The 19,448-nt window shown below is 38.7% G+C and overlaps 1 protein-coding gene across 2 annotated transcripts in view; it reads right to left on the bottom strand.

Moving 5' to 3' along the window:
- The window catches only part of PTPRN2 (protein tyrosine phosphatase receptor type N2), a 690,377-nt gene that overhangs the window by 415,179 nt on the left and 255,750 nt on the right, over positions 1–19,448 (bottom strand). For both annotated transcript variants that reach the window (XM_076331912.1, XM_076331913.1), the window contains exons 6-8: positions 9,087–9,546; positions 1,557–1,811; positions 161–201 (exon numbers count right to left, since the gene is read on the bottom strand). In XM_076331912.1, coding sequence (XP_076188027.1) covers positions 161–201; positions 1,557–1,811; positions 9,087–9,546 — 756 coding nt within the window. The remainder of the gene's footprint in view (positions 1–160; positions 202–1,556; positions 1,812–9,086; positions 9,547–19,448) is intronic.

The following is a 19,448-nucleotide window of genomic DNA, read 5'->3' as shown; positions in this document are numbered from 1 at the left end:
CAATGCATCAACAACAATATGCCTGTGCTGTGATATTGAATTATATCCACAGAAGACGCAAAACAAGTCTTATTTCAGAAGTGTGTTTTTGACCTTCATGGTATATGAACCTGATATTCTGAGGTGGAATACTCGTTTTGTTAAAATACTGGTACTCTACCTCTTTATCAGTTCTCTCACTGGCTTCATGCACTCGATTATCTGTAGGATATGAAAAGCACAAATACATAGTTACGAAGGGAAAACATCATATATGATACAAACACCGCTTATAGGCTGCTTTCTAGTGGTGGCCTTCTCATGCAATTTAAACATTAAGACTTCAAAGCTGAAAGGGCAGAGTAAAGAGCACTGTATAATCCAGTATTGTTATTCTAACCCCACTTCAATAAGAAATTAATGCAAGATCAATAGACAGGGTACTTCAAGAGCCAATGTAATAGTGTTATTTTGCTAATTAAGTGTCCAATCTTCATATCAGTTTATCAATATCTAAGAAAAAAAAATAAAATGGCTCTAACTAGCTGAATGGAAATTTCTATTAAGGAAAAAGGAAACATATACATCCCTCATACATATTTTGGTGGAAGAAGATGACTTATTTCAATAGATATCGTCTACCAAAACCATGTTATGGTTTAACTACAGTGATGATATGCAGTCACATCATTAACCTCAGTCAAATAAAGTTGGCTTTTTATTTTATGAACTGAGTCTAATTCATCTTTCCTAGCATGATTCGGGACAAACCCTCGTCTGCTCATTTTAATCTACAAAAAGAACTGGCAATTAAAATAACCAGAATATCCCTAACTAGTAAGAATTTCAATATCTCACCGTGAAAAAAGACAGTAAATTAAAATAACTCTTTTTCACTTATAGCATATGTTTTTGGTGTCCTAGATATCATAACACTCCTAAAACAGAGAACGGGTAAGTGGTAACTTATGTGCCGCTGTGGTATCAACTCATTAATGGCAATTACTGCAGCTCCTGAATGTGCATCACCAGGAAAATATGTGTCCAGACAGAAGCAAATAACAATAATAACTCTTTTATTTCCCTAAGCACGAAAGGGAACAAGTAGTTTTCTACCTGTACCTGTCTAAGACTTTCTTCAGCAAGTAATTGTGGTACATTAAAGAACAATTATCTGTAAAACACAATTTTTTTCCCCAAATATTTTGAAATATATTATTGGAATATAATAATTTTTCATTATTGTTTTGCTTAAACATCTCATTTTCAAGAAAGGGAAATTAGACCACACAGCATAAAGCAATTTGTATTTCAATATAATTGGGTGTGTAGGTTTATCTTGTTTGTGAAGCTTGAAGACCAAGGGTTCACAAAAAAGATGCATTTTCAATAAATAAAGTATCTGCCGTAAAAAGAAAACAACAAAGCTAAAATTGTGCAGCCTTCAGGGAAAAATAAAGAAACTTTCCCTCCTGTCCTCCTTAAAACTGATTAAAAATAGTCTAGCACTACTGTGAAACAATAAAGGAAAATTAAGGTAGTTGTATTTTGCTGTACTTAACACTTAGAATTAATACCTGGTACGTTAACACTGTTTTCCATTAATCCAGTCTGAATCTCTGCCCTTCCTTGAGCACCTCCTTTTTTCATTTGTGCTTCTGTTTTGTCTTCTCTAGTTTTTCCAGCACCACCCTCCGTTTCTTCCTGAATGCCAACTGTTTGAATTGCATCGGCGATAGTATCAGCGATCTCATCCAGTTCTGTTGAGCTGAGATTCTCCACATTCACCTGGTGTTTCTCTAGGTCCTTCAATACATCTTTAATAAGTGTCTCTGGATCATAAAACAACATAAGCACGAGATTTAGCTGCATACATGAAGCACATGTGCTTGTATCACTAAGTATCTTTCATGTTTCCTAAAAGACAGCTTTTCCTTCATGGAGAGCGTCTGTTTTCCAAAACAGTGCATACACATTCATGTTGCCATCTTTACAGAAAACACAGTATTATAAATGGAGTTTATGACAAGGTGAATCCGTGCCAGGCACTGGGGAATGTATGCCACTACAACCCAGCAAGTTGTTCTAGAGAGAGGGGTATAAAACTGTCACTTTTTCTTTACAAGAGCATTGTTTCCTAGTCTAAACCAACTCAAAATACTGAAGACAAATGTTAAGGTAGCTTAACGTTTTTTAGCTGCACTAAGATAGCACAAACAACCCTACTGTTTATTAGACATCAGTTTTCTTTGGTGAGTTCTTTTTTGCAACGTAAATAGCTATATAGAGTTCTGGAAAAAAAAGAGTCAGATATTTTGTCTTTCAGTCAAAAAGCTCCTCTTAATTAGAAGTGGCTATGAATATATGTCCATTACATACATGGATATGTAATGGACAAACCTTCTATTTATTTCTCTTGGAAAATATATATTTGTCAAAAGTGAACTTTACTGTTTTGGTTTGTCAGCTGTGAAAGTTTTATCAGTCATATTGAGGAAAGAAATGTTGAGATGACATTCCAGGCCAGGAAAAGCAAAAAGACTTCTATTTAGGCGGGGGGGGGGGGGGGGGGGGAGGCAGCGGGGGACCCAACCTTGATGTGAAAAAAGTTTTGAAGATGAGGAAATTCAAGGACAATGGATATTAAAGGTGAGTTAGAAGATGTAGCATAATAGGTCTTCAGGGAAGGTACTTTTCTGACTGCGTATGTCCTTCAGTACCATTCTGTATAACTCTGCAAAACTCAGCCTAATGTCCCTTGGAGTATGACACACTAAATGTAGGGCTTACTCTAGCATACCAAAACCATTTTCAGTCATGCCTCTGTCCTGCTTATTCATGCTGATCAGGAATTTAGCATACATATGCATATGCATGCAAGCAAGAAAACTCTTTCACATAAGTAGTATTGTGTAAGAACAGGAAGATATGGACTGCTTTTAAATCTCTGTTGAATGTATGAATTTATATATAAGCAGTTTGAAGGCAACATCCAACCTTTTTTCTTACAGTAACATTCTCCCTGTTAAGCCCTGTGGTTGGACATGTTCATCATCATCTGTAAACAAGACTTTGGGACCATGCTGTCAGCTTCCAGGCTTACATAAAGGTGAATTAAAAAGTAGGTGTGCAAAGGGGAAAACACAGCTAGAAAAAGGGTTAAAGAGAAGGTTTTGCTTCTCGCAACAAAGGAGGAAGAAGTAGTTAGAGACTAGGAAAGAAGAAGTAGTTAGAGACTCCTCTGCTCTAGGGAAGAGGCAGCAGAACATCTGTGATTTTGCAGGGAGACAAGAATTAAGGATTATTTGTCATTGGGAAAAGAGGCCAAGACCTTGGACACATCTGTCATTTTTTGGCCCCTACAGTGTTAGCTGAAGAGGTTAGAGCCTGCAGCTGACCATCAGCTTCTTAATGCCATCTCAAGGCAGAGATTAATTTCCTCCAACCTGCCCCATAATTCACCAATTAAACAAATGCCATTTTCCCTAAACTAATTAGTCAATATAAACCAAGATAACTTAAGCAGTTTAAATAGTAGATTTACTGTGAGTCAAAGAGGGGTTTGACACATGGGGAAGACGGTGCTTTGATGTGTTTTCTTTTCCAGGTTAAAAGGATATATCTTTCCAATAATCCACCATGATGACATTACCAAGTTCTACTGATTTCATTATAAGATTCAGCTGAGGTTGTATGCTGTGAAATTTTGAAAGTAACACTTCACAGAAAATGTTGAATACTTTCCTTCCCACATTTCCTTGTGTTGTATCCATCTCCTGTTATGAATTTAAGAATACAGTAAAAACATCATGACCAAATGCTTTTGTTTAGGAAGGTAATCTACAAAAGCAAATTGATCCAAACTGCAATAAAAGTTTTCTCTAGACTTGATCAAACTGAGTTCAAGAAACTTTTTCAAGAAGCACAACAGCTACCTGGAAGACGGCCATTAGGAGAAGATGTTACACACAGCAGCAATGCAGGAAATTAAGCTGTAGGAAATACCAGCACTGCCAGATTACCACAGAAGCCCTGTGTCTGCTTAAGTATAATTTCTGTTCTTATGTTTTATAGAACTATCAGACAATAACCTGACAGAAAAACCTAAATTATTGAAGCAGAGCTAATAAAGTCAGCAAAGAAAAGACAGAATATATGTCAGTTCCAAATCAAAACTAAAACTTTTCAACTAAATGTAAAAAGACACATTGCAAGGCACATCACAGTAGGAAAAAAGTGTTCTTGGAACACCATTTGATTACCTGACATCAGTGCATCTACAAAAGAATGAAAACTGTGATGATTTCAGGGACTCTCTTTTTCAAGAGTTTTTGCCATTTATCCATTGAGATGAATAACCCATGACGTGCAGCAGCTAACAATCTGTGAATGAGATTCTGAAGGTTTTTGCAATCATGTGGAATAATATTTACAAATCTTCATAATAATTTTTAGTGCAGATCAAGAATCCACCTCTGTATTTCTAAACCCCTTGTAAACGTGGAATAGTCTTAGAAAACATCTATGTCAAGAATAAGAGGTTTCTAAGTCACACAAACATCATTCATTAACATTCAATTTTAGGCAAAAGAAGAGAGAACATGCCTAGAGCAGCCAGCTGATTAGAGCCTTGAACATGAGTTTCCCACAATCCAGATGAGTTTCCTAGCTATTAAATGATACTGGCTGCTTTAGGATCACTCGCTCACTTTCCTACAATGCTTTTGAAGCATTTTTGATTTGTTCAACTTCAGAACAGAAACCACATCTCTTTTCCCTTGACTTAGAGCCCCTGCTTTGTAGCCATAACACTTTGAGAAGAATGTCATTCAGTTACCGTGGTTTTCAAGCTATTAGGAAACATCTTACCAAGAAATTGGATTGATGAAAAAAATTCAAACACACTTACATGCCTAGTAGCACTATTTTTTCAAAATTTAGACTCTGAGATTCTCAAGCTTACTCAGTGCTAATGTTACTTAGAGTCCTGAAAGTTTATCTATTTTCTGAATATGGGACCAAGATTCTTAAAATACTTTAAAAGAGTGGTTATTAATACTATGAAGTTTTTAGTAAAATGCATAGGGAGGTGTTTCAAGCAAATTCCAGCAAATGGAACAGCATAAAAGCGATTGCATCACTGAGTAAAAGTTGTACAAATAACGTTCATTTATTTATGATAAAAAGCTAGTTCAAATTACAGGAATTCAGCAGCAGATTCAAGTCAAAGGTAGCTCAAAATTCTGATTTGAAAAATCAGCAACCTAAGGTTTCCAAGCTGAAAGCAAGTTTTGAGCCTCAGAAAAATAATTTGCATCTGCATTTGCCTGTTAAATTTTATTTAAGCTAGTTACTGGCCATTATATCAATATTTGAAGACAAATCTTAAAAGATAATTATATTTCAGGACATATATAATTAAAAGAGCTATATTAATGTAGCACTACTAGATTTTTGTTTATTCAGTTGTTTCACAGCCAGCTGTCAAGACCAACTACTGAGCTACTCAACAACATGCAGTCAGTATAGCCTTGTCATTTCCATTCCATTTAATTTTTTTCCAAACTGACTTTTCTTTGTATCTATTACCTTAGCCAAGTCTTATCTCTCCAGTCCACTTCCAGAGGTTCATAGTTAATAACAAAGCAGTCTCACTCTCAAAAAAAATGGAAATGGGGGAACGGGGCGGGGAATCACATGAGAAAATGGGTGGTCACAGGCCTTACTTCAGATAACACTAACAGGCTCACTGCAGGTCCTCCTGGTTCATTAAATAAACCTGTTATAGAGGAGCCTCCTGCTCCTGTGATGCTGCTATTCCTGCCCTGGTCAATGCCACCTGGACACAGTTTATCAAGCAAACTCCTAAATACAGACTTGTGTCAACGTGAGTAAAACTTAGCTATTATATGCTACCTTTACTGAACAACTACAAGTGTGATGTAAAATGTCAAGGACCAAAGGCAATCACCAAAGCTAGCAAGTATGAGGAGCACCATGTGTTCAGTATAGTCGCAGGAACAGTCATTGAAATGTCTATAACAGCCTGGTGAAATGGAAGTCGACATAGAGTCTTGCTAACTTCATGAGGTTACTGATATGATGTTAATACATGTCCATGCTAAATATGGATGTTTCCACTTCTTATCATGGCACTTGTCCATGTTTGTATATCATTTGCATATTATTGGATAAGGCTGATACACAACTACATATCAGTGCATCTACTTACAAACACCTTTGCGTAATTTAAAGAAATTATTATGAATTTATTAAAATCAGAAAATATTGTTGGAGAAAGACCAAAAAGCAGATGGATACTGCAATGGCACATCACTTACGTAGCACATGTACTCGAACATGCATGTACCTGTGCACAGCCTTTATACTCTCCCAATGACCCCTTCTAAATAGAATCGGCAATGGTCAGCCATGTTTCACAGGGCTTGTACTGCAAACCAGATTTCTCCCTCAGCTCCAGCTTCTGAACTGAAAAAGGCAAGTTGCCTTTCATAGTTGCCTTGGAACCATAATGATAGTAAAGGCACATGTATCTTAGATGATGCAATTTTTAATATCCGCTTCACCAGTAGAATTCCCCTAGTAGATAACAATTAGCAAGGGAAAACAGCATTTTATTGTACAGCACATAAATCATGCTCCATACTCCATTGACACAACTGCCAAAGCCAGCTTGCCTGACAACTGAATGGTATGGCAGCAGTAACTTTGCGAGCAGTCCCACAGGGTGGTCTGTCTTCTTCTACCCCATCACCCTACTGACCACATATTAGCTACCCTCAGCAGCTGAGCACCATACAGATTGGTGACCACAGCTTTGCAAGACAGGACATACGAAAATATCTTTTCTCTATAAACACGGAAGTTTGTTATTTTTTCAAAAAAGACGTCTGAATTACTAATTTTGTGACCTTTCCAAAGTAATGGAGAGATGTATTCTGTAATATTTAATACACCAAAAATGAGTAGACTAGAACAAATCACTTAAAACTAAGCCAAATTCTAAATATGGCTGGTGGAGAAGACAGATTAACGATTCCGCTATTGCACAGTGACTACAAAGGCAGTACCCACGCACATCATGTGTGGGTACTATTAGTTTACCCACTAAACTATTACTCCTAGAGGTAATAGTTTCCAAATCTGATAGAAAAATAGCTCCTCATTTCCTTCTCTTGTATCTCTCCCTCAAGGTGCCTTGTTAGCTAATTTACCTGCCACTGTTTTGCAGCAATTCTCAGTGCTAACCTGCTCAGTACCTTCTGGATTGTTATCCCGGTCAAGGTCCTTTGTCTAATCCTGTATCAGATGCAGCAGAGAACTGAGCTCATGTGACTGCACCCCATGCTTTCCAGTTTTTGAACAGTTCTATGGTTTAGAGAGTGCAAGAGAGAAACAACCCACAAGCATACAAAAATCCCGAAGCACCAGAGAGATTGGAGAAAGGTTAAAAGCAGAAAGGGATGGCACGGTCAGCCTGGCAAATCTGAATCCAAACCATCATCACTCCAACGTAGAGTACTTTAAACAACGAATATGCTGGGGTCTGTCCTCACCACTTCCTTATGAGACTATTTAGTGGCTCAAAAATACAAAGGAAACCATATTATTTCCTACTCAAATGATTCATAATTTTATGTCTATGCAACATTTAAAAGCTAATGCAATGGAAGAAGTTCCTACAGGGCACATTATGTATGTGAAGTCAAAGCAGTACAATGCAATGAATTGTGAGACATGTTATTGCCTCTAAGTGTTAAGCATTTTTTTCCTGGTTGGCTCCTACCAGGAAAGGTGAAGTGGAACAGCTGGAGGATAATGAAACCAGCATGTGCCTAGTTTGTTTTGAGTCTAGCAACAAAATTGTCTAACCTGTGCAAGAGACTTACAGTGCCACCTGGATTTGATTTTACATTATATTTCATTCCTTGAAACCTATTATCTCTGGGCACCATACCAAGAATGCTTTCACTTCTGTGCATCCTTTAGATTGCAAGCATTATCTTTCCTCTGCTGCAACTTTGACATTTCTGTGTGTTCTGTTTTAAAAAACAAAAACCCACAAAAAAATCAAAGAACGTCAAACATTATGGATGATAATAACTACAGAAGGGATTCAAAGGAACCCTCTTACATATCACCAAAATCCATTGGGATAGTGGTGACTACAGTGTAACAGATGTAACTGCTTGGCAATGGCTGAGGATCAATTCTTTCATTTTTCAGGCATTCTGAACCACTGGAATGACATCAATAGTTAGGTTAGTTTAGAGAAACAACAAAATGAATGAGAATTATTTTCTAAACTCTACCTGATCCCCAGCCATGACGTGAAGACCCATCTTGTCTTACAAAGCAGCGCTTAAAGTGTATCACAGTATCCCATGAGGTTACATTCCATCTTCATTTAAATATTTGTCAAACTATCACATACAAAAGAAATCAGGATCCAGTCACAGTTAAGCAGCATTAGTAAAAAAAGATGAAAATCCAGCAAATGGGTTGTTTGTTATAGAATGTCCAGCCAAAAGTAGCTGTAACCCCACCTTCTTGTATTACTCTGTGTCCACCTATCCACATAATTGACGACTCCTCCCCCCTCTGTGTTCTGCACCAGAATTTATCTCAGTGTTAATTTCTGTGTCTAACTTTGAATTTTACCCATGGTCTTTGAATTTCCAATTAAATACAGAGACATGGAACAAAACCAGGCATTTCTATATTACCTATGTATAGTGTGGGATGCATGCACAAAACCAGATTTGACAGCAAAGATATACCCACAATTACGTGTTGTTTGTAAAATGCTTTGGAAATATAAAAAGTTAAATGCTACGTCTTACTAAGTGCCATATATTTCTGCATGCATATGGAAGGTGGGTTGAAGAATGTGGGTAGATGTTTGCAGGGAAAGGGTAGTTAGAATGGTGAACATTATTATTGTGAGTATTATGGTAGATATAAATACGCCAATAGTAGGAGATATATCAGAATGTCTATTTTTTTATTTTTATTTTTTCTCAAAAATGCTCAATGAACATGAGGGAAACTTTAGATAAGTTAAAATAAATAAATATCAACTTTACCATCCACTACACTCAGAGGGTCCTTTGGATGATCCCGGGAAGCAGATTTATGATTCAGCGTTTCAGGGGTTGGCCCCAGCACCCCAGGCACAGGCCTTGGCTGGAGCAGCTTCTTCATTTTAAAATCTTCTGCTTTTCCTTTGGCAAAAGTTCCATCAAAAGGACTGACTTGGGAAGTATAAATGCGAGACTCTTTAGTCCTGCTGTGAGAGCTTTTATCATTGCTTTGTGCTGACAAGTTCTGAGTGATGTACGTATGCAGTGCAGCCATCAGAGTTTTTTGGTCAAGCCCCATTTCTGACTCTGGCAAGAACTTGTCTGGCTGAGGCTGGCTGAAGGTCCTCCCACGGAGATTTTCAGCATGCTGTTGATGGGATGTTGATGCATGGGCCAAAGGAGGTGCTCGCTCTTTGGGTTTTTGCATCATGTAGTATGTGATAGGATCATTATAGATGTAGCTCTAGAGAGAGTAGAAGGTGGGGAAAAAAGGACTGGATCATTATTGCTTTGCAATTTTGTTATGCAGGAATCACAGGCATAACCCTTAGTGTTTTACCAATCAGGAAAACAATAATTAGAATCAGTAATGCGTGGGTAGACTGCACACCTCAAACTGGTACATTGGCTTTAGAGAGGCGCTATCACTTTAGTACAAATTTTGTGAAACAGTTTATTAGATTATTAAAAAGAAAGAGAAGGAGATTAGAGAGAGAATGATAAAATTGAAACTTGATGTTAACTATGTACGTACTATTTGTATTCAGTTGGACAAAGAAAATTTAGTAAAGCCACTTTCCCTCTGTTTTTTACTAGACTTTTAAGAATACCTTTTTTTTTCAGGTTACTTACCAAAAACTGGCACATCAAAACAAAAATGCCACTTTTTAAAGAACACTGAGAAAACCAAACAATTTTTTTGTATATATAAAATACTTTTTCTAATTTAAAAAATCAAAGATTTCATTAATCATTTCATTAATCTTCGATTTTTTCACTAAATTAAATCTCTAATCCATATGTCCTTTGACAGTATAAAGAAATGCATGTACAACCAATAAATTGGTTTTGAATTCCTTGATTATTTTTAGGTAAAACAACTCAGCAAATTAAACAAGAATGTATACAATGTTTAAATCATGCTAAAACCATGTTTTCATTTTTCATGTTTTCATTGAAAAACTGCTGGGGAAAAAAGTGGAAAATTTGGGCTGGCACTAGGTTTTGCTATTTTTAGTTTCAGATGTTCAAGGATGTATCAGTTGGGAATCTAGCATTGCAAGACAATGTTTTCATTGATTTTTTTTTTTTTTATGATGAAATTTAGATTTGAGGAAAAATTCTAAATTCCCCTTAAGTACTTTAAATCTCTATCTAGCACATAAAAAACCACCCCCTCATTAATTAGTATTACATTTACTATAATTTAATCCTAGAGACATTTTTTGTTATGATCAGAACCTGAAGGCAGGATTTTTTGTTTTTAACAAACTGGTTCCACCCTCCCAAATCATTTCAAAAAGGCCTTTTCCTCCACTACCTGCTAAATACAAATTTGAACTGAGAGATTTACTTATATTCAGAATTATTCCAATTAGATTCTTTGTTTATAATTCCTTCAGGACACTTTGCTGAAGTTGCATCCCATGTTGTATGTGTGTTGAAGAATGGGTCCTGCTTCTCAGCTGCGGTTTCTTGATTAAACTGTCATACAAACTACATTGCAATGTGGGAAACTTAGGACAGGGATTATTTCATCTCTCACTGCTATGAATTATAGTGGATCACTACTGTCCCTGTGCACTGATAGCAGAATGGTTTAGGACAGAAAGAGTTGCAAAATACACCCAGAGTGCAGAGGCTATACACCCCAGAGGATAGCAATTGGTAGAATTCGACCAGAAAAATCATTAATTATACATTTCCTAATGGACTTGGTAAAGGCAAAATAAATAAGGCTGATAAGCTATTCCAGAGGTGAATAAAAACTTTTAGATTTTATCTAGTTCTTTATTTATGGACAATAATTTTGCTCTCCATCTGAACAATTTTATTTCTTCCGATAAGTCAGTGGATTTTATAATATATATTCATAACCCTTGCTTTCCCAGAGGGTTATCCTCCCTCTGAGGAATGATTGAAGAGGTTCGTTCCATGATTCCATATCATGATTTCTAGATTTATGGCTTATGCAACTTCATTACAGAAAACAAGGCCCTTTGGCTTCTTTGGCTTGTGATCCACCAATCATAGAATCATAGAATCATAGAATCACTGAGGTTGGAAAAGACCTCTAAGATCATCGAGTCCAACCGTCAACCCAACACCACCATGACCACTAAACCATGTCCCTAAGCGCCTCATCTACTCGTCTTTTAAATACCTCCAGGGATGGGGACTCAACCACTTCCCTGGGCAGCCTGTTCCAATGTTTCACCACTCTTTCAGTAAAGAAATTTTTCCTTACATCCAATCTAAACCTCCCCTGGCACAACTTGAGGCCATTTCCTCTCGTCCTATCGCTTGTTACTTGGGAGAAGAGACCGACACCCACCTCGCTACAACCTCCTTTCAGGGAGTTGTAGAGAGCGATGAGGTCTCCCCTCAGCCTCCTTTTCTCCAGGCTAAACAACCCCAGTTCCCTCAGCCGCTCCTCATAAGACTTGTTCTCCAGACCCCTCACCAGCCTCGTTGCCCTTCTCTGGACACGCTCCAGCACCTCGACGTCCTTCTTGTAGTGAGGGGCCCAAAACTGAACACAGTATTCGAGGTGCGGCCTCACCAGTGCCGAGTACAGGGGCACGATCACTTCCCTACTCCTGCTGGCCACACTATTTCTGATACAGGCCAGGACGCCATTGGCCTTCTTGGCCGCCTGGGCACACTGCCGGCTCATGTTCAGCCGGCTGTCGACCAGCACCCCCAGGTCCTTTTCTGCTGGGCAGCTTTCCAGCCACTCTTCCCCAAGCCTGTAGCGCTGCATGGGGTTGTTGTGGCCCAAGTGCAGGACCCGGCACTTGGCCTTGTTGAACCTCACACAATTGGCCTGGGCCCATCGATCCAGCCTGTCCAGGTCCCTCTGCAGAGCCTTCCTACCCTTCAGCAGATCAACACTCCCGCCCAACTTGGTGTCCTCTGCAAACTTACTGAGGGTGCACTCGATCCCCTCATCCAGATCATCGATAAAGATATTGAACAAGACCGGCCCCAAAACTGAGCCCTGGGGAACACCGCTCGTGACCAGCCGCCAACTGGATGTAACTCCATTCACCACAACTCTCTGGGCCCGGCTGTCCAGCCAGTTTTTGACCCAGCGCAGAGTACACCTGTCTAAGCCGTGAGCTGCCAGCTTCTCGAGGAGAATGCAAGGCCTTTGGCTTCTGCAGGTGGTCTTTAACATAGAAACGCGTTTTGTTAATGCGAAGAAATTGGGCTAGAGTAAGACAGTGTCAAAGAATATAGAGCAAGAGATCAAGCAGCTTTGTGTATGAAATATTTTAATGTCCCCTGGGAACTGTATCAAACAACAACAATGTAGCTGCGGTTCAGTGCACCAGCTGCAGGGTATGCACTGCACTGATCAACATCAAGAGGGGAGCCAGTTGTCAAAATTCAAGTTGAACGCTGCTTACATACTTAATAGCAAATCCTAGATGTGAAAAACTACTAGTTGTATGTATTTATCTCTCAATTTCAACGGGTCTTTACATGGGGTAATTAACTGTTTAATGATACTCACTCCCTAGAAGGAACTGCAGAGGATGACACAAAACAGTCCCAGACACACCAAGTAGTTTACAGAGAATTCACATAAACTGACGTCTGCCTTTCCCACCCCTGTACTCCCTACCTTGCCACCTTTTGGAGGACCTTCTGGGGACAATGACAGGAAGAACAGGGAGCTGGGAAAGGGAGAAACATGACAGGGGGAAGAGGACGTTCCCTGTTCAGCCATGGAAAGACATTAAGTCAGCTCAATCCAGCTTGTGTAACTATACCTAATTTGGATCTCTGTCCTATATCCAGCTGCCTCTTTTGCCTCTAAAGCTTTACTAATAAATTGAGTCTTAGGGGGAGCAAAACTGCTAGACACTCTCAAACCACTTGTGAAAGATTCGAGTCAGGAGATGTGGGCTGGCTTTTGGTGAGCTACTTAACAAGTCCAAATATCCTTTAACATCAACAAATCTGTGATTTCCTGCTCTTGCAGACAACAAACACATCAAGAAAGAAAACAACAAAAACACTTAGTGATCTTACACAAATTGGATGTAAGTAAGTGCCAGTCCTGGGCTCAGAGCTGCATCTCTATCAAGAAGGGGCAGCATCTCAGCAGCTTGACAGGTCACACTTTGGGTAGTAAAGGATGAAATATTAAAAGTTCTAATTAAAGTACAGCACCAACAGCTCAGCTGTCTTCACAGTGCACTCGGATACCAGCCCATCTAATGTAGCTTAGTCTGACTTAATTAAAGGGGTCTCACAGCTGTATGGCATGGCAATCCTCAATGTGGATGAGAAAAAATCCCCTTCCTCAGCCCTCCCACCTGATCTCAAACAAAACACAGCACCAAAAGTATATGTGCCAACTGAAATATGCAAGGTGAAATCCAAGTAAAATTGCAGCATGGATAAATACAACCCTAGACTATGGGTTTGTGCTAAGTGGCATGGGAAAAAAAACTTATATTTTTTACAGCAAAACATAGGAGAAAAATATCTGTTATATGTAGTTTAGAATCCAGTGACAATTTACATCTTAAGTTATTAATAACAATTGCAGAGCACTGTGATAATCTTATTGGAAGTGTGTTTGCAATCTAACCTGAACATGGGCATTGTTAGTTTGACTTACTTCAAAGTTAAATGACATAATCCATGGTCAGTGAAAAGAAGAATCTGTAAATTCCTTTGTTGGTACCTTTGGAGAAGCTGCTAATATTATGGAGAAGCAGAGGGAAACAGTGAGCAGGAAAAATTTAAGAAAAATAATTTCTACATTGATTAAACTGGATTTCTATAAAGTACTGCTAGTAATTGCAAAAAAAAAAAAGACAAACATTAAATGAAATGTGTGGAACTAAGAAAGAATACTCTAGTTAATATATAACTGGTTTATACTGAATAGGGGTAGAATAAAAGTCCCTATTACTATCAGGAATGATTTTTTTAATGCATAAGATACTGTTCAATTATCTCATGCCACCATTTTCAAAAAGTACTCTGAATTGCTAAAAAAACTCAGTTTAAAAAAATCCGGTTTCTCCATCTGCACAAGATTTTCCTCTTCTTCACCACCTTTCAAATAAGCTATCTCAATAATTCACACATTATCAAACCCCCCCCCCACACTAACCTTTCTGAAGACGGAATTGTTAGGGCAATGTCTTGTATGGTTTAGGTATGTAAGTAACTGACATTTTCTGCATGAAAGTTCATAGAAAGGCACATTAAATTACACCCTGCAGATGCACTCTGCAATAGTCTATGAACTACATGTTTTCTTTAAAAAAAAAAGAATTAAAAAAGGGGGCAGGATTAGATACATACAACCCAAGGCACAGAAAAATGCTGTTCAATTTATCCACTAAGGGGTAGATTGATTTGAATATTTTGCCCAAGTGCAGAAAGAATGGAATTAAATTTATGAGAAAATAATTCCTTTCTTGAGGATACATTTGCTAAATCTTGAAGGCATATAGAGCTAACAAAAAATCCCTTAGGAATGCATAAAGAAGAAATCTTCCTTCCTCAATTTCATTTAGCTTTTTCTGTTTGATGCATTTTCAGATATTAATTCATGTTTGCTACCACCTAAATTTGGTTGGACCATGATTCCACCTACAATGCTTAATTTACTGTGCCTATTTGAGATAGTGGCAGTATGCTCTCTAAAATTAGAAAAGAAAAACACAACAAACACTGGAACCAGGCCCTCCCTCACCAATGGTGGGATAACATAAAAGTTTCCAAAGGCTATGAAAAATTAAAAGATCTCATACTTTAACTCACTGTGTAGAGTGAACGAAGTTTAGCTTTTTCTACCAGAAGCAGTCTAGATCCTTTGCGAACCACACACACTTGCCTTGTGTAAACTCACTACATGGGAAATTCCATGTGCTCATGTGAACCCCTATCTAAACAGGAGCACGAGTGGCACTGCCTGATTGCTAGATCGGAGTGAGGACTGTGAATTTTTACACCTTGGTTTACCTTTACCTTGAGAGAAGTCCAGCCAACAATGAAACCTGAGGGCCGAATGGGTGTCGTGGAGCGAATTATAGTGCAAAAGTCCCTGGGATGGAGCTGAGTAAGCAGTATAGCTGTGTCCTTAGAGCATCACAGCTAAAGTAGCCAGACCTATGCTAACAAAGCCTTAATTCTTTCAGCCTGTGAGCTGCTATTCCCATACAGTGCTGCACTGTCAGGAGGATATCTTAGCAGGCTTCCAGCTAGCTTCAAGCTAGCTGAATGGGGGGAACTCCTCTTTACAACCTCTGTGTGCTGTAGACACGATGTTACACAATCTGCACCAAATTCAATGTTAGGTTTGTCTGAAAATAATAGGTAAAGCCAATGAAAGAATTCAATTTTCTGAGCAATAGTGGAGCAAAAGCCTTTTCTACCAGCTGATAATGACCTTTTCACTTACTATAAATAATGATATTATACCATGCAAGAAATCACTGCATAAAAAACAAGAACTTGGAAAACTAATTCAGAATCTAGAAACTGGTAAAGAGGCCAAACCAGTGCCTCCTGCAGCTATGGGATAGTGTCAGGCCATGGTCTTTTGACAGATTCACAGGCTTAAGGCAACAGGCACCATTACAGTCATCTCATCTGACCTATTATCTCACTTACAATTTTCTGTAACTATCTCCTATTTTCCTTCTGAGAATTACAACGGCTTTGAAACCATTTAAGAACTACATCAGAGAAGTAAGATGGCAAAGATTGTTAATTAACACCCTGTAGTTTGCAGTGTCAAAAGCTTGATCAAGCAAAAGGGGTCCTCAGTCTCTCCTTTGATCAAAACTAGTGATGACTTTGCTTCCTAATTCTGGTTGTGAAACTGCAGTGTAACAGGATTGTCTGGGGTCTGGCTGCATATCATGCAATAATCTATGTTGCTGTCATTTCAGTTGACAGATTTGACTGTGAGAAGCATATTCTACCACTCTTAAACAAAACAACGTTCCAAAACAAAAGAAAAAAGAGAGAGGATAAATACATTGGTTTACTTCATGTGTAAGTTACTATTTAAGAGATTCACTTTTAAGCCTCAAATGTGCCCAGCCACTCTTGGTCTCCCTTGGGATGCTCTTAGCTACATGCCTATACTTCAACCTTCTCCAACAGACTCTCCTGCATGAATAATTTTTATCATTAGTTGCCATTTCTTGTACTGCTGAGAAACTCGCTAGCTTTAGTCTTCATAACTAACTGCTAGTTGTCCTCTCTGTTTCTGACAAATCTCCATCCTATGGGTTAAAACAAAGTTTCTAAAGTATTTCCTTTGGTGTAAAAGGAGTGCTGGATTGTCTTTCCTTGGCATTCATCATTAGCTCACCACAAACAGAAATGTTAGTTTTACACATCCAGCTACATGATAACCTGGTTTGTCTCCACACATAAAGGAGCAGAGAAGAATGATGGGTGGATGAAACCCAATAAACTGATCAGGGCCAAGGGGCCCCTGCCCCGGCTCCTCCCCAGGCCATCACAGCAAGCCATCAGCCATGATGTCCAGGAGTGCCACCCACCAGATGGGTCAATGGGAGAAGCTCTCTGGATCAGCCTGCAGATTGAAGGGGTTACTGCCTGCAGGGGTGTGGGACTCTTTATGGGATGCCAAGAAAAGCATCTTGTCATTGTACAAGGCATATTATTATACAAGGTTGTTTAGAGAAAGGACCAGAGAGGGAAGGATCAAGGTGGATTGGGAAACAGCTGTGGTAAACAGCGGGAAAAGGGAGTAAAAGGGACTGGTAGCATGTAAGCAGGCTGGCCAGTATATTTGTCTTACCATGCCTTGTGTCTGATCACCACAGTCTGTCCTGTCTTCTCAATAAACTCCATTTCTAACTATTTTTCTGGGTGAGAAGCTCTCTATTCTGTGTGTACGTGTGTGCGTGTGGTGGTCTGAGTGCCAACAACCGGAGTCAGACCACAGGTCCCGTGGTGCCTATCGGCAGTACCTGCTCCACCTGGCTACTGGCTGGCTCCATGTCCTGGCATGTGAGGACATGGAGCTGAAGCAGCTTCACCTCCGTCAGGCTACCAGGTTCAGCAGCTCCCTAACATTACTAATAGGGACCAAAAAGTGACAGTCAGCCCCCAGTGGATGGTAGAAATTGTGCAGCATGGCCTTCAGTGCTGATAGATATACCAGGGTTTATCAGCTTCCCTTGACTGAGAACAGTTTGCTCATATGTCAATAAGTCTGTTACTTAAGGTTTCAGTGAATGATGTTTAAACACATTTTCTGTAGGCATATGCTGGTATATTGAGCTAACTCATTATCTAAAGATGATTTACATAGAAACATGAAGATCTTCATCTGCCAAAAGTTGAGCACACTAGCACCAATTCAAGGTATTTATAACTCTAACATATGAATCTAGAGACTGCTTTTACCCAAAGAAATGTAAGTGGATAGAGATCTGCAGGATCCACGTCTATAACATTGCTTTACAACCCCATTGAAAGCAACCAATCATTTCCTGGACAACTGCTAGGGGTAAGGTAAGGGTTTTTTTCCCCTCATAAAAAAAATTTGTTGTTGCATTGTCCTGAAATGTATACACCAGCGCACTCACACAGAGGTTAGATCAAATAAGTTTAAATTTTTGTGAACTCTCTCCTCTCATTTGATAAGTATGATCTAAAAATAAATATGGAATACACATTAAAACTTGTACCAGCTCCACCATCTTCTATTTACTGAGCCCAGTGTACTGAAGTACAGTGAGTAAATATTTGCGAGACAAATAGCAAGCTTGCAGGAGAAAAGACAGAAAGGAGAGGAAATGGCCTCAAGTTGCGCCAGGGGAGGTTTAGATTGGATGTAAGGAAAAATTTCTTTACTGAAAGAGTGGTGAAACATTGGACCAGGCTGCCCAGGGAGGTGGTTGAGTCCCCATCCCTGGAGGTATTTAAAAGACGAGTAGATGAGGCACTTAGGGACATGGTTTAGTGGGTGGTGGTGTTGGGTTGACGGTTAGACTTGATGATCTTAGAGGTCTTTTCCAACCTCAATGATTCTATGATTCTATGAATTATTAAACAAAAACTCCAAACACACGTCATTTGACAAAAAAGAGTTGATTTTGAAGGGGTGGGGAGTGATCTGAAAAAGAAGGAAATCTTATTGTCCAGTCAGTATTTGAGATTTTAAAACTATCAATCTATGTTTCATCTGGAAATTACTACAAATTAATGAATTGGCCTTTTTAAATAAGCCTCCAGGCCTACACGCATCTTTTATAATATCATTTCTACAGCACTTGTATCTTCAAATCATTGTACAAATAATTAATCTTTACAAGACTACAATTCTTTACAAGCTGTGTGATAAGGGAAATTATGATTCCTATGTTAAGATGTGTAAATTCTGTCACTACATTGTACATAAACTGATAGGTTGTAGGTAAAGGTAGGTGTTAGGTCTAAGACTTGAAGAGCACGATACCGGCACTAGAATCTTCACTTGCAGAATTATTAAGCTCAAAAATTAAATCACAGATCACGTTAGATTGCCAAACTGTGTATTTATGCTGCAAACAAACTGATTGTAACTTTACTAGGCTTTGTAGCCATGATTCTGTTAGATCTTCAAATGTACCAGTCCTCCCAGAAGAAAATTGCTATCTAGACCAGATTCATGCAGGATAGAATTTACCACGTCTAATTTTATATATTTAAATTAGAATGGATGGATCACAACTTAGAAATTCCTTTTTTCTCTCCACTGATCATAAAATGAGTTTAGGCTGACATGCACCAATACAAACATCTGTATTTTGTCAAAGAATTCTGCTCCAGTGCTTACAGGGTTTTGTTTTTTCGCTGTTTTTTAGGGTAGGTTGGTTGGTTGGTTGGTTGGTTGGTTGGTTGGGATTTTTTTAAGAGGACTTTAATGTTTCTATTTTACTGAAAAGAGCAATGGAGGGGAGAATGATCCAAAAGATGAAATACTTCTCTGGGATTTGAGGCTTAACTTTTAGCTTACACTCTACCAAAAAATTCTTGCATGACCTCAGAAAAGCTATCTAATCTGTCTGTGAAGTAGGGACCTTAGTTCTTCCCTACTTTATAATGGCATTAGGTAAATAAATACATTGACACTTGTGAGACGTTCAG

The sequence above is a fragment of the Aptenodytes patagonicus genome, chromosome 2 (genome assembly GCF_965638725.1).
Source record: "Aptenodytes patagonicus chromosome 2, bAptPat1.pri.cur, whole genome shotgun sequence".
NCBI lineage: Eukaryota > Metazoa > Chordata > Aves > Sphenisciformes > Spheniscidae > Aptenodytes > Aptenodytes patagonicus.
The sequence above is the reverse complement of the archived record's forward strand: the minus strand, read 5'-3'. Positions and strand labels throughout refer to the sequence as shown.